The sequence below is a fragment of the Ciconia boyciana genome, chromosome 7, assembly GCF_034638445.1.
Source record: "Ciconia boyciana chromosome 7, ASM3463844v1, whole genome shotgun sequence".
NCBI classification, from domain to species: domain Eukaryota; kingdom Metazoa; phylum Chordata; class Aves; order Ciconiiformes; family Ciconiidae; genus Ciconia; species Ciconia boyciana.
Genome location: NC_132940.1, coordinates 27,961,014 through 27,975,817, shown reverse-complemented (window position 1 = coordinate 27,975,817; position 14,804 = coordinate 27,961,014). Strand labels below are relative to the sequence as shown.

General features: G+C 57.2%; 1 protein-coding gene across 2 annotated transcripts; it reads left to right on the top strand.

The window, feature by feature from the left end:
* The first annotated feature begins 1,941 nt into the window (after positions 1-1,941).
* RGS5 (regulator of G protein signaling 5) lies at positions 1,942-11,819 on the top strand. 2 transcript variants are annotated; one of them, XM_072868378.1, is made up of 5 exons: positions 1,942-2,022; positions 7,828-7,938; positions 10,805-10,866; positions 10,967-11,133; positions 11,658-11,819. In XM_072868378.1, exons 1-5 carry the CDS (start codon positions 1,979-1,981, stop codon positions 11,817-11,819), a joined length of 546 nt encoding a protein of 181 aa, XP_072724479.1. In that variant the 5' UTR covers positions 1,942-1,978. The 2 variants fall into 2 exon arrangements, with proteins under 2 accessions (XP_072724479.1, XP_072724478.1); XM_072868377.1 differs by having other exon boundaries at positions 10,967-11,148.
* Positions 11,820-14,804: the final 2,985 nt, after the last annotated feature.

Here is a 14,804-nt window from a genome sequence, read left to right as displayed (position 1 = left end):
ATTCAATTTCCGTTACAAACCAGTAAAAGGCTAACCCAAGCTCTCCAGGGAGGCACAGTTTCTGGCAGACTTCTAGCTTTCAGTTACTGCACTCACACGCTGAAACGCAGATGTCGTTTGCTGCATAATCCCAGAACAGCAGGAGACAGGATTGCAACGCAGGTCCAAAGTCCATCCAGGAGCCAGAGCCAGGCATACCTCTGGCACCACTCAGAGCAGGAAAGAAGGCCTAGGGCTGAGCTTAAATGTAGGCTCAGGCTGATGGGGCAGGTGGGGCTGGTCAGGGCAATTAAGGCCATTAGTGCCCTTGGAGTCTGGACAGCCAGGTTGGGAGCAAGGTCTGCTATTCCCAGCTCCAAGCTGTGGGTGTTAAACAAAGCACTTGGATGCACATTTTCAAAGTCACCCAGGCAGCTGAGGTCGGGGACAAGCATGTGGCAGATTTTCAGGGTGAACCCTGAGCCCACAGCCCAGGCACGATGCCCAGGGGATGCCCTGGCTGGGGTGGAGCCCCACAGCCTCTGTGTGCCTGTGCCGGAGCGGGTGTAATTGCACAGGTACTGGGGTGGGGTGGGAAGGACCCATGTTGGTGTGATTAAGTCCTACTACACAAGCTGCAAGAGAGTTGGTGCTGAGGCCCCCATAGCCACCCTGCGTGTCTTTGAGGGCTTTCCCCTTGTGCTGGCTCTAGTCTGGTCGTGCAGACTTGGGTGATGAGCCGTGCCCCAGGTGACCCTGCCGAGGATGGGCTATCACATCCCAGCTGGAAGCCAGGAGGGAAGTGTCCAGGATTGCTGCAGTTACCCTCTCCAAGCACTGCTAAGCAGTGTTAGGAGTCACTGTCACAGCTGCAGCTTGTTCTCCCCCTGAGTAGCTGTGGGGAGCCAACAAGTCAGGGCTTTGGCTACAGGGCCCCTCAGAGCCAGGCTGGTCCCTGTCTTTGCCATGATTTGCCTCTCAGCAGGCAGCCTTTCTCTGGGGTTGCACCGACACTGTGCCTGGCTGAGGCCGGGAGGAACTCATGCCGCAGATGTCACGACTGTAGCGAGGCACTGGCTCCGTGATTGCAAGTTTTAGTGGAGCAATCAAAGAGATCTTACCTGAGCAAATAGAATCACCGCAGTGCTGTGCGGCATCCAAGCTTTAGGCGAGTGAGGGGCTGCATCCCGGTGGGGCAGTGATGGGGCAGAGCCATGCAGGGGGAAGCAGGGGCTGGTCCCTGCTCAGGCTCCGCATCCTGCATCACAGGCGGCTCCAGGCTCTGGCATGTGTTTTACTGCTCTGAAAGGGGATGGAAAAGGGTCCAAATTAACAAAATTCTGGGTGGGAATCCTTTTTGGCCTCATCAAAGTGTCACTGCCAGATAAAACCTGAACATTTGCTATGATTAAAAGATTTTTTTTTAAGCTTATATTAAAATGAATTTGTTCTAGAACAAAAGTCACTGTTACCCACCAGCCGATAAGCACTGTTGAAGCTGTGGCTATTTTGACGTTAGCCACAGCCTTTAAATCAACAGCAAGACTTCTCCTAAGCACTTTTATTTTTATGAAAGTGACATTTTTCATTGAGAAAAACCTCACTTGAATGAAGCATTTCTACCTGCCTTTTCTAAATACTGACCTGGATCCTGATATATCATTAAGAGGAAACCCTGTGGGCTTCTTGAAGCCCCCACAACAGCAGCTTGGCCCTTCCAATTTGATTACCTGATCTCACCCTGGGGAAAAAAAAAAAAAAAATCACATTTTTTCCCCCTGTGTGAGCTTAGAGAGGACAAAACAAAATCCAGAAGCCGCTGGGGCCAGGGCCAGCTGCGGCAGGACGGACAGCATTGGTTACGGGGCTGGCGGGGGTCCAGCTCCCAGCGCTATATAGGAGGGAGAGGGGGAGCTGGGCTGCAGACGGAGCTGCTGCCGCCTGCTTTAGCCATCACTCACACTCTTCTCACGGCCGAGGAAAACTACAGCCTGCCAAGATGTGCAAGGGATTAGCCGCGCTGCCCCACACGTGCCTGGAGAGGTGAGAGCGGCCAGCCTGCACGGGATGCCGGGGCACCTGCCTCCCCACAGGGCTCTGCCGGGGCGGCGGGGGCAGAGGGGCTCCTCCTCGGGCACAGCCCCATGATGGACACCTCTTATGGGGACTGGGACCACCCAGCTCTGAACCGGGAGGGAAGGGAGGCTTGCTGGTGGGACTCAGCGGGATGCTGCGAGTGGCTGGGACCCTCGGGGGGGCGAGCGCTGATCCAGTCCCAAACTCTCCCCTCCGGTTTGGGAACCTCTCTGCTGGGCAAGTCCAGGCTACCCCAAACCCACCCCTCGATTCAACCTGCCCCCCTATATGCCTCCAGAGCAGGAGTACGTTGTCCTTGGACCATGTCTGCAAAACATGGGGGGGAAGGAAAAAAGCAGGAAAGTGGTTGCCTTTCTGAGGCAAAAGCAGCCCTGGCTCCAAAGTGCCTCAAAATCCTCTTTAACTGCCTGCATCTCCCTCGCACGCGGATTAGCTGGCCCTGGCCCCTCTCACGAGGCTCAGCTCTGCGCTCTGCTCGTGGCACCCATCCTCATCTTCATCCCCCTCTGCCCTGGCGCTCCCCTTGAAACCTGCCCCGGGGGGTGGTGGTGCTTCCCAGACTGCTCTCACCCCTTGGGAACCCAGGCAGGCTCCAGCCCCCCCCCCATTTCCATGCTGATCGAAACCTGCCCCCTTCTCTGCTCCTGTGGAGCTGGAGGGGCTTTGGAGGGGGTCCAGCGAGAAGCAGAGGTGCAAAGGGGGCCGCGGCACAAGGCTGGGGTCTCTCTGCGGCAGCAGGGCGCTCGAGCCTTCACCTAAGGAGGAAACTTGGTCAAAGGCTTCACACGTGAATTACCTAGTGAGGATTTCCTCGCAGCTGCAGATGCCTTGATACTGGTTGTTAGATGAAAGCGAGGGTGGCGTTCACTGTCCTGGGGGGAGCTTGGGAGAAGTCCCCCTTCGTCAGCTAAAGCTGATGCTGCTTGCCCAAAAGCAAGGCAAAGTCCCATCACAGGCACGAACAGGAGTGTGGGCCTGTGACAATTTCTTTGCTTGAAATGTTTCCTTCGGCCATCCTCACAGCCCCATGCTCGCCTTGCAGCTCTCCTGCAGCCTCCGGCGCTGCGGGCAGCACTCCTGCAGTCGTGGGTGAACCACACGTTTCTGCTTTGCTATCGTCTTTGTCGTCACTCTTCTGCTACTTTACTACATTAGTTTTTTCACTGCTGTTATGCTGATGCTTTCACTGACCTCTGTTACACCTTCCAATCTTCACTCTTGAAAGGCTGCTTCGCTTGCAGCCCACCATTTTATACACAGAGTTCAGACTAGGTTTGTCCCGTGGGCATTGTTTTGTATTGCTCTGTGAGGAATTTCAACAGCCGCTTCACTGCCAGTCTCACGAGGACCCTCCTGCAGGTCCTCACAGCCGGTCCCCACGTGCTGTACCTGGGTAGCGCAGTACCTGCTGCTTGGTCCTTCTCCCCATGCATGTGATGCGTTTCACAGCATGGTCCCAGCCTGCATTCCCCTAGGACTGTCCCCACAGAGGAAAACACACCAGGTCCCCTACGCGTTGTGTGCTACCTTTCCCATGCTGTTCCCCACGCTGTCATCCATGAGGTGACCTTACCCCCCACAGCTGCCTGGGGTCTGGAGAGCCCATCCAAGGTCTCCTGCAGACCCAAGGAGCTGGTACCCCCCGACTCTCCCCGAGGCACATGCTCGCTGGTCTCTTCCGAGAGCGCCGATGGGTTTGAAGGAATCTCTTCCTACTGCCAGAGCTGCCTTGACTCCTCTCCAATAGACCATATTTGTCCATGTGTCCACCATGGCTGTCTGATACAGCTGCTGCTGACATGCCCGTACAGTATCACACTTGCAGCTTTACGGCTCCTCAAATCGCCCCCGGGAGCCTTTTTCCCCTCAAGGGCATTCCCTCCGGCACCTCCCTGCCCTCAGGCACAGCAGCAGCTTTAGCTTTCAGCTATAGCTTTAATTTCTTCGAGCTTCCTTTTTTTTGTTTTGTTTTTAAAGCTGGAGTCTCTCCCGGCCCTCCCCAGCAACCTTCTTGCTCTTGATGTGTTTGACAGAGCCCATATTTTCTTTTAATGCCTCTTGGAAGCTGTTTCTCAGACTTTTTCTTGGCTTGCTCCCATATGTTCTCACACTTAACCTTCCACAGTTTAAGGTCCTCTTGCTTTTTCTCACTCGGACATAGCTGGGGGAGTTTTCGAAGGGTGCCTTTTTGTTTATAACTGCCTTTTTTACCCTGCTGTTTAGCCTTTGCTGAAGTCTTGCTTGAAAGCTTGTAATATATCTGCTGGAGGACGCCAGGATGATGTCTTTAAATAGTCCTTCCCTCCCACCAGCCTGCAAGCACTCAGCCAGAGGGCTGTCCTTTCTCGCTTCCTTTCAACAAGCTTCCTCATCTCTGCAGCCTCCCCATATTTTGTGAAGGCTGCACAGCCAAGGACTTGCTCAGGGTGGGGAGGTTCTTGCTGCTGTCCCCACACTGGGACCTACGGGGCTTCAGCAGCGTGGGCAGCCGCTGATGGTCCATCAACAGCCCCATGGGATGGAGCGGGGCTGGAGCCATCCAGGGAGCCCCCTTGGGAGCAGCAGGCGGTGGAGCTGCCAACATCAGTCCGACATCGAGCCAGGAGACGAGGCTGGGGAGAAGCCCACCTACAGCACAGCCAAAGGGAAGGCAGCCCCAGGGCTGAGCTTAAATGGAGCCCCCAGCCATGGGCAGGGTGTGGGGCTCAGCTGGGGCTGCTCAGGGCCATTAAGGCCCATTAGTGCCCTTTGAGCCTGACAGATGTTGGCCACAAGTCACTGTCAGAGGGTGGGAGTTGGAGAGCAAGATTTTGAACCGGCTCTGAGCATTATCCAGGACAGTGCTTGCTGCTGCGTGAAGCCGCCATCGATTGCAGCCAAATCTTGTGTGTGTTGGCCCCACCTGCACCAGGGTAGTGAGGTCCCCAGGTCCTGCTCAGACAGTCACAGAGTCCTGGTCCTATCTTCCCACCTCCTTAGGCTGTCGTGTGTTAGGTTTGGCTCTCGGTGTCCCTGCTCCCAGCACAGCCCGTGTTTTCCCCCACCTGTTTGGGACTCCCTGGCATCCACTGTCCCCGCTTCAGAGGTGGGCGAGCCTCTTCCCCCTTGCTCTTCACCCCTGCTCCTGCCAGATGAAACCCCCACGATCGGGCGCGTGGTCCGATTGCCTGGAGGGGACCCTCCCGGCTGCACAGCACCCGGCAGCCAGTCAGCCACAGCAGCATCCCTGTCTCTGCCCTCCCAAGCGTAGGGTGGTGGCAGGGAGAGGGAGCAGGTGGCAGCTGGCATTTCTGCTCAGCCCCTCTTTAAGAGATACTCCCCGAGCCCACGTGTCCCCTTCCCTGCAGGGAGCAGTGGCCACAAGCACAGACATCTGGGAAAGCAGAGCCGGGGGCGGCTGTCGTGCCCCATCAGCTTTCCTGGGGCACCCGCTGCACCTACCCGTGCTTTGGTGCTAACGGGGCTGCAGCTCCTGCTGCCTTCGCCTGCTCCTCCTCGCTGCAGCTGTGCCGTCCACACGGGTTGGGGCTGTGCCGTGGGGGTCCTGGCACGGCAGTACCAGCCTGCAGGGTGCCAAGGGGCACCTGAGGCTTGCAGGAGAGCCAGCCCCAGGCTCTGGGCATCAGGAGCCAGCTCTGGCTCAGAGCATTTATCCCCATTTTATTTATTTATTAGAGGGAGTGGGATGAACTGTGCGTGGCAGCATCCCTATCCCAGAGACACCCCAGTGCAGGGAGCGTGGAGACCCCATCACCCTTCACCTAAGGTCCTGGTCTTTCCAGGCAAGGTTCAAGTTTTCTTGGAAGCATGAGCAACGGAAGCTGTCCCCGTAGCTGCTGACATTTCCCACGAAAACAGCTGGATTTCTGGGCCTGCTCTGCCCCACGCTGTACACCTGCTGTGCGCAGTCTGTGCGGACCCAGCCTGGGCTGCTCACTCCGAGTGGCCCTGCTGCCCGCCCCTGCTCCTGGGCCGACCAGCGCTGCCCTTGCCAGCCCCTGTCTGCTCCCGTGCAAGGGCGGCTGTCGGAGGCAGGTTTCTGCAGCAGAAGTGGGGGGCAGCCGGTGGGAGAGCAGAGCCTGCACCGGGTCTCAAAAAGTCATCCATGGGGGCTGGCGGGTGGCAAACCAAAACACGGAGGGAGTTTTAGAGGGAGGGGAAAAAAAATGCAGGAATGGACATGGAAAAGCAGACATAGCAAGGGAGCAATTGTCCACAGAGGGCTTGTGAAAATAAACAGCAGAGAGAAGCGCAATGAGCCCTGAAGCCGGGGAGCTGCAGCCCGGCTTCGACAGCCACGGCGTGGCGAAGGCGCTGAGCCCTGCTAGGGAAGCAGTGTGTCCCCTTGCTCTCACCCACCCCCTGTGCCAGTGAGCCTGGAAGTCACCAAATGTTGCTGTGCCAGGGAAGACTCCTGCCCTGCAAAGATGGGGTTGGTGGGGAGGGGGTCCATTTTCACCCCTTTGTGCAGACTTAGGCAGCGCACCTGAGTTTTCTCTGCAAAAGCTCGGTTTGCTTTTGCTGCCAACACTGAGCTGCAGCAGAGGGGAGCCTCCTCGGTGGCTTTGGATGCTCAGGACCACATCGCAAGTCGTACTGCACAAAAGGGCACATTTTGGGAGACAGCTGAACCTGCTGTCAAGCCCCAGGACCCCTCTTGTCTATGTATCCTCCAAATGGATGAAGGATGGATGGTGAAACTCCTTTGCTAGTCCGACTACTTCACCTCCTGAAACCCTTCTTCCCCCTCTGCCCAGGGAAAGCAGCACTTAGGAGTTACTTGTTTGCAGGACCCTTCCTGTTGCAGACGTAAGGCTTATATATTACTTAGGTGTGAGCAGAGAAACCACAAGCACTAGCAGAAAGCGTGGTGGGTTGCTGGCAGCATGCATTGCTGGTGGTCCCCAAGAAAGCGATAGAAAAATAATATAATCCTAATAAAAGTGTCTAGAAAGGAGGAAGTCCCCAGCTGTGAGTGCTTGGTAGCGTCAGGGGTGGGCACAGAGCACGCCAAGGAGCATTTCGTCGTGATTTTGGCAAGTCTAGAGGTGCGTGATAACCTATGTGTTCGCAATAGCATCCCCCGGGACAGGGAGGATTTTGGCTGCGTGGTGCGAGGGTGCTTGTCAGCAGAGTGCTGGGCGCAGGGGCTGCACTGTGCATCGCTGGAGGGAGAGGCAGCGACCTCAGGGGACATGATGGGAACAGTTTCCCACTCCCTCTGGCTGCAGACCAGGACCTGGGGAGGGCACCCTGCTCCAGAGGCCATCAGCGTCGCGGGGCTGGCGGGTGCAACGCGGGATGGGGCTCAGCGTGGGGCAGGCACCGCCACGCAGCCCGGCACAGTACCCCACACAGCCTCCTCTCTGAAGGGAGCTCCTCAATCTCCTTGCCAGCATTTCCTCAGGGCGCATCACTATAGAAACTGAGTGCTGCACGCATCCCCTAATTCATCCTCAGAGCAGCCCGCCAGCTCCGCTGATACAATTATCCCAGCCACAGATGGGGACAAAGCAAAGAGATCGAGATCAAGAGCTGCCACTAATTCTGAGTGCCTGGCCTGAAATGCCTCAGCCAGGCGCCTTTACAGCATTAGGGTCCATTTGGCCGTGTGTAATTAATTACACAGCTTTGTACCTCACCAGCAGCGGTGCTGGGATCCGTGCCTGGCTCCGTGCGGGCACAGGGCAGACGCCATCCCCGCTGCCCCATCCCTCCGCCTGACCTGCCTCTTCTCGTCCCCTCCTGCAGGGCCAAGGAGATCAAGACCAAGCTGGGCACACTGCTTCAGAAGCCCGACTCAGCCATTGACTTCATCATCCCCTATCCGGAGAAGCCAGAGAAGCCGCCCAAGGCCCAAAAGTGAGTACCGCACCAGGGCGGGCTGCGCTGGTGCCCGTGCCCAGCTGGAGGGGTGAATGCAAGCCCTTTTGGGATGCAGAGGAGCTGAAGCCCCTGCTGCGGGGTCCCGGGTGGGCACAGCGGGCTTTACGTGGCAGGTGGCTTGTGGCACGCTCCTTGTGACCTGCCAACGAGGTGCAGACTCCGAGAATTACGTCAGGGCAGCATAAGACATGCCAGGCAATGCAGCTTTATGGAAACCAGATTTCTCACAGAAACTCAATTTACTTTTGATGAGATTTCACATCCATTTGATAAAGGTTTTGCCAGAGGCATACGGCACTTGGACTTCTCTGAGTCACCTGCCTCAGCCCACAGGTGCCAGCCTTGCACAGCCTGGTAGCTCTGGCGTGGCAGCGTGTCCCTGAGCTGGGTGCATGGCCCCACGGCGCGATGCCTGGCTCTGGGCAGCTCCATGATGATGGCACCGTCTCACTTTATTGCCTTCGTCCTGAGCCTCTGCTCTCCGGCACCAAGCTGGTTTAATGACAAAGCAGAGGAGAAGCTAGGGAGGCTGATGGGCTGTGCCGCAGGAGTAACAGTTCAAAGGAGACAAAATAAACCTTTAAAAGAAATGTTAGCTTAAATCTAAAAGCAGGATAGCTTCCTGGACATAGGCTGGTGGCCTCACCCGGGGTACCTCCAGCCCAGCCTCGGGCAGCTGAGTACCTGAGCCGCTGGCCAGCTGCCGCCCCTCAGCCCTGCTGCCATCAGATGCGGGTGACTCTCCTGGAGACCCCTGCTCCTGCCCCAGGGAGCTGCTCCCTGTTCTTGAGCTGCACCCAGACACGCACAGTGCTGGAGGACCCGGGTCTGACAGCACCCAGACTATCTAACTTGCTGGAGGTAGGCGAGGCTGGCTGGCCTGGCTGGCTGGCTGGCTGGCTCACGGCACTGGGAGCAAGGGCTCATCTCAAAGGGCTTGAGTGGCCACGTCACGACTAAAACCAGGAGAGGTGCATGCCTGCTCTTCACAAGGCCAGGCTTCTATTTCCACTTTAAAATCATGACTTTGTTTTACACCGGTCCCTCTTCCCACATTCCCCTTCAGCCCAGGCAATATTACTCTAAACCGGTAACCCTCCACCAAGAGATTGCTAAAAACCCAAAACAAACCCAAAAGCCAACGCTGACGTGCAGACAAACGCCCCGCTCACCCTGACATGAGCCCACCGCGAGCTGCAGTCACTTTACTGGCTGCGGCATGCGGGGACGCTTGCCGGCGCGGTGCCTGCCCGCTGCAGCACCGCTCTGCGAGAGCTGCCTGCGCCAGGCAGGGCAGGCAGAGCCCCCACGGATGGCGCATTTCGCACTCAGTCGCTGCCGTGCCCCGGATGCCTCTGCGAAGGAGACGCATTTGTCCCCATTAGCTGTCCCCGCCGAAAGCCGGAGAACATCTTCACTCCCTGCTGGCTGGAGGAGTTGTTTTCTCCTGCACTGCACCGATGTGCAGCCTCGGTATCACTCACCTGTCAGCATCTCGCTCGCGGTTAATATCATCCCTGGGACATTCAGCTAATGGAAAAGTGAATTTGGTAGTTTCCAGGAAATCTGGATTGTGTTGGGTTGCTGCAGCAAATGCTCCCCCTGACCGGGGGTGGGGAGACACCTGGGAGGAACACGGGGGCAGGGAGAGCTTTTGATCCTTGGTAGCAAGTGCAAATGCAATTTGAGGTCCAGAAAGCAAATGATCAGAGCCCCCATCATGGTCTTTACTGCTGGGTGCCGGTGGTTTGATGACAAGTGAGGGCTGGATACCCAACCTGAGCAAGCCTTGCGTTTCTGCCATTCTCCTCTCCCCCTGGAGCCACATGGGCAGGGCGGCTGGGTAGGAGCACCTGCACCTTCCACAGACCCAACTCTGAAGCAGCAAGGCCCCCAGGACCAGCAGGTTGTCCTGCTCGCTGCTCCTTCCCCATACCCCGGGATGCTCTGCTCACCCAGAGGGTTTCAGCCCTGACACGTGCCCCTGCGGCTGCAAAACAAGCCTGAGCTGCAGTGCTGCCCGTGGGGAGCAGGGGTGGTCTGCAGAGAGCCCCACGCTCAGCGGCGAGGGGGTCTTCCTTTCCCCTCCAGCACCGGGCATTGGCCGTGGTGGGCAGCAGGGTGGGCAGGAGCCCTGTGCCCCAGGGCAGCTCGGTCAAACTCCTCGGGGCTTAAAAAAACCCTCAAACCACAAACAAAATACCCACAACCCTCTTTAGTCACATCACAAACTTTGCATTAAAAAGAAAAGAAAAGAGGAGAAGCCACGCACGTGAAAAACACGGAAGGTTTTAACTGGGGAGGGAGGGAGCCGAGGCTGGCGTCCTGCCCCGCCGCGGGGCGTGGGAATGGGACGGGCCAGCTGTGGGAGTGGAGGGGCGCTGACCCCAGCCCCGGCAGCGCAGGGCTGGCCGGATCTGGCCCCCTCCACCCCTCCGCAGCGGGGAGCATCCTTCCCACCCCAGTGGAAAAACATAGGGATGCTTCCCAGCTGCCCGCAGAGCCTCTGCTCTGCCCTCCTGTAGACGGGCGCTGGGGCAAGGAGGGGACCCGCGGGTGCAGAGGGGACTCGCTTTGCAGTTCAGCCACGTCTCTGCTCAAAACACGGGAGAATCAACCAGTCCTCACCTCCCCTGGCACTCGGCTCTTGCCGGGAGGAGGGTATTCATGCTGCGATGCAGCGGCATCTCCATTGCTCAACCATCGCCCCCGCTCTGCAACAGCCTCCACAGCTCGTTACTCCATTCCTCCCCATTTTTAAAGGAATTATTTAAAACCCTGGAGCCCAGACCGGGGCTGTGGGGTGAGCATGGACTACCTGGGCTTTCTTTACTCCCTTCAGGCCATCACCAGAGGAGGCTCTGCAGTGGCGTGATTCCCTGGAGAAGCTCCTGCAAAACCCCTGTAAGTTCACATCCCCCCATCCCATGTCCCTCCGGTGTTCAGAGAGAGCTCGGCCCCCTGGGACCCCCAGTGCTCAGCGAGGGCCCTTTCCCCCCCACAGATGGGCTTGCCAGCTTCCGCAGCTTCCTGCGCTCCGAGTTCAGCGAGGAGAACGCTGAGTTTTGGGTGGCCTGCGAGGACTACAAGAAAACCAAGTCCCCTGTGAAGATGGCGGAGAAGGCCAAGAAGATCTACGAGGAGTTCATCCAGACTGAGGCACCCAAAGAGGTCAGTGGCCACAGGGCAGGAGACGGTGCCGGGAGGGATGAGGCTGCTGCCCAGGTGGCCTCCATCCCAAAGGAGAGGGATGGCTGCAGGGCACCCCGTACCACGGCTGAGGGGCTCAGAGGGCTGTACCCTCAGCGAGGGGCAGCCCCATCCCCACGGGCTGCACTCCCACCCTTCGCAGCCCCGGTGCCCCTGTTCACACGCTCAGCCTCTGCTGGGCTGCCTCCTGCCGCAGGCACCTCCAGCACACGCCTGTCCCCCTCTCCGCACAGAGGGCTTATGTTAATCATAAGGGATGACAATCTGTGGTAGCCCTTGCCCCAGCGTTAACTTTGCTGCGGGAGAGAGACCTCATCCTTCATTACAGATTTGCCACCAATAATTCCCCCAGATAAGTGAACCAGCTTCAGTCCCTCCCCGTAACCCCTGCATGGTTGTTGGTGGGACAGAGCAGGCGAGGGGAGATGCCATCACCCCCCCCTTGCAAAGGCAGGGTCCCCATCCCTCTTACACTCCCATCACAGGTGAACATTGACCACTTCACCAAGGCTGTGACCACGAAGAACCTGGTAGAGCCATCACCAAGCAGCTTTGACATGGCCCAGAAGAGGATCTTTGCCCTGATGGAGAAAGACTCCCTGCCCAGATTTGTGCGGTCGGAGTTCTATCAGGAGTTAATCAAGTAGCAATGCAGCAGGGCTGTGCGAGGCGTTCCCCGCGGGTGGTCCCACTGCTTCTGTCTAAACACCTGCCCTTTCTTCTGCAGCCGCTTTGCTTTCTTGATACCACCCTAAAAGAGCACGCGGGGGCGTTGCTAAACATCTCCTCCCGTGCTTTGGACTGTCAGATGGCCCGATGTCTCCTCTCTTACAGTCTCTTTCCTCTCCCACAAAAGACCCATTAGCAGAAACCCCTGATTCTCCCTGGGTTTGGGACCCAGAGGGCAGTGGAGCAGCCCCAGCCCTGCAGCGACCAGGAGCCACTCGGGCAGCTGGCGCGTCGCTGGCACTGTGGGGCTCAGCTTTAGTCAGAGGCTCTGAGGCACTGGCTCTGCATCCTTAGGACTTCTTAGGACATTACAATACTTCTCCCAGTTTTGCCTGCATCGCTGGTTTGCCCCAGGCTCACTCGCTCCTCCCGGCTTCCCAGGGTGTTGCTGAGGCTGCACAGGGTACCCTACGGGTGCTCCTCTCCCCGGCCAAGTCCAGCATGCCTGCAGCCCCGGGGTGCAGGGTAGGGCATGTCCACCACGGGAGCGGCATCACCTTGTCTTCAGAAAGTAGCCGTTCAGCAGGCACAGTGACGGCCGTACAGCGGGGTCGGCTGTACGGCAGTGACGGCTGTACAGCGGGGACGGTGGTACGGCAGATCCAGGAGCGGCACGGCTGTGCGCCGCAGGGTGCACCTGGCTGGCACGAGGGGTGGGCAGAGCGAGCCTGCAGCACCGCTTCCCCAGTGACTCCACTTGGAGTCAGCTGTGAGACAGCCTGTTTGCTTCACACTAAAGACAGTAAAGAGGATAAAACGAGATCTGTTTGTTCAAAACACTGGGACTGTTTAGCAACCCAGACCTCCCGCTCGCTCCAACCACTCGCATGACGTACTGAGCTCACAGTCTGCAGCCAGTGCCCATGTCCCCAGTGCCTACGCACAGCCCTCAGCAGTGCTGGTGGTTGGTGGCGTGCTTGGATTGCAGCTTCGGGTGTTGCTGCAGTGGTTTTCTTGCTCCAGTTACTTCTCTCTGCAGTAGGCACGCCAAAGCGATACTTCTGCACAAATGCAATCGAGGGGCATCGATTAGAGAAGGGAGGAAAATCATGCTGGGGGAAAGAAGGCTGCTAATTGCAACTGTTCAGATCCAATTAAAAAAAAAAACAACCAAACAACCAAAAACCAAAAACCAAACCCCAAACCCAAAGACAAAACCATCACTGGAAATATGAAAATAAACCCCTGTCGTCTTGAACAGACGGCAAACTCTGCTGAGTTTTTGTAGCCTGCATCTCTCTCCCCTGTCTCCTCCTGTCTGCCCAGGACATGTGTTTCCATAAGGCTGTCTCTTAAAAAGACCATCTCTTTTCAAATGATTCAAAGCCAGCCCACTGTTCGCTACCAGAAGAAATCACATCTGAGGATGGGGCAAGGGCATACGTGAAAGGCGGCTGGGGTCTCATTTCAGCCTCGAGACGAATCCGATGAACCCCCACTCTGTGGGACCTGGACGTTTCATCCCTGAGACAGTTTCCTGGTGCAGCATCCGCAGGGCCATGGCTTGCAACGAGCACACTGCAGGGACTGAGCTGCCCAGCCGGCAACCCGACAGATGCTGGCAAAATAACAGGCGACGTGCTCGCAGCAGGCAGCTCGGACCGGCCGCCCCCGCCTGCTCGACCTCAACTGCAAGTCATGAGACTCCATCCGAAATGCAGTAACATAAACAACAGGTTTGCCAGCCTCTTCAAGACTTTCAAAATCTGATCAAAACCCCAATGTTTACACGTTGTCACTATGGTGATGAAGAAAAATACATCCCGAGCTGCAGGAAGTGGGCTGCATTTTCCAGGCAGGGATGGGGAGGCAGGAGAAAGATGGAGGCCATCACAAACGTGACTTTTTTTTTCCTCTGGAGCAAATGGCCTGGGAAGGTCGGTGCTGGAGCGGCAGGGGATGATGCTCGCGGGGCATTCCCCTGGGGTGAGCGCAGGGGGCAGCTTGGGCGGCCCCAAAGAGCCCAAGGGAGCCCACGAGCGGCAGGAAGGTCCCGTAGAAAGGGCGCAGGATCCCCCGGCAGCGCCCGCTGCCCAGAGCTGGTGGGCAGCAAGGGGGAGGCAGGAGCAGGGCTGGGCACGGGAGGGGGGTCTGGGCCAGCCCTTCTGCTGCAGGGTGCTCCCACCACCCCTGCCCAGGCACGCTCCCTGCACCCGCCTAACGTCTCCATGAACTGGTGTCAAGACAAGCGGGTTCAGCATGTTCAAGCTCCCTATTCACAGTGCCATTCATAGAAATGCAAAACCAAACAGGCTTCCCTGCAGAAAGACCCAGATCTTTCATTTTTACTTAATCCTTTGGCAGCTATTTCCAGATACCCTCACACATTTCACAGTTAAATGCCAACACTGGGATGCTGCTGGAGGCTGGCTTGCTGCGCGCCAGCAAAACCTGAGATGTCACTAGCTGCAACAGCGACCTGTGGGGCAGGGAGAAGGTGTCTGGGTACGTACGTGCAGAAAAGAAGGGTGGAGGCTGGATTCAGGAGAGGTGAAACAGCTCTATTGGAAATCCCTCCCCAGCTTGATTTCTGCTAAAATACTGGAAGCCTACTTTAGGGGGTGATTGAACAGGTGTCAGTGAGCTACCGGGTGGCCATGAAATGTGGTCCCTGAAGCGTTTTGGAGCTCTTGGGAAGTTGTGTTTGTGTAGAAGGGTCATTTGGCTAATTACTCGGGCAGGCTCGCCCCGGAAAGTGGCAATGCCTGTACCTACGCCACGGCCGAGCTTTCTGCAGGCCCAGAGGTATTTACTGTCGGGCTGATACCAACCATTTTATTTCTGGTAGGAAATACTTCATGTATTTTATCACTCTTGCTCTCATGAAATTTGGCATATGTATGAGCACTATACACACAACATTGTACATCTATATCCCTATAGACATATACAAGTATTCACAC

What these genes read in the sequence shown, in the direction of transcription:
- RGS5 (XM_072868377.1), top strand. Translation starts at nt 1,979, where the DNA reads ATGTGCAAGGGATTAGCCGCGCTGCCCCACACGTGCCTGGAGAG. An exon ending in CCCCACACGTGCCTGGAGAG is followed by an intron (nt 2,023 to 7,827) that starts GTGAGAGCGGCC and finishes CCCCTCCTGCAG; the next exon opens with GGCCAAGGAGATCAAGACCA. An exon ending in GAAGCTCCTGCAAAACCCCT is followed by an intron (nt 10,867 to 10,966) that starts GTAAGTTCACAT and finishes TCCCCCCCACAG; the next exon opens with ATGGGCTTGCCAGCTTCCGC.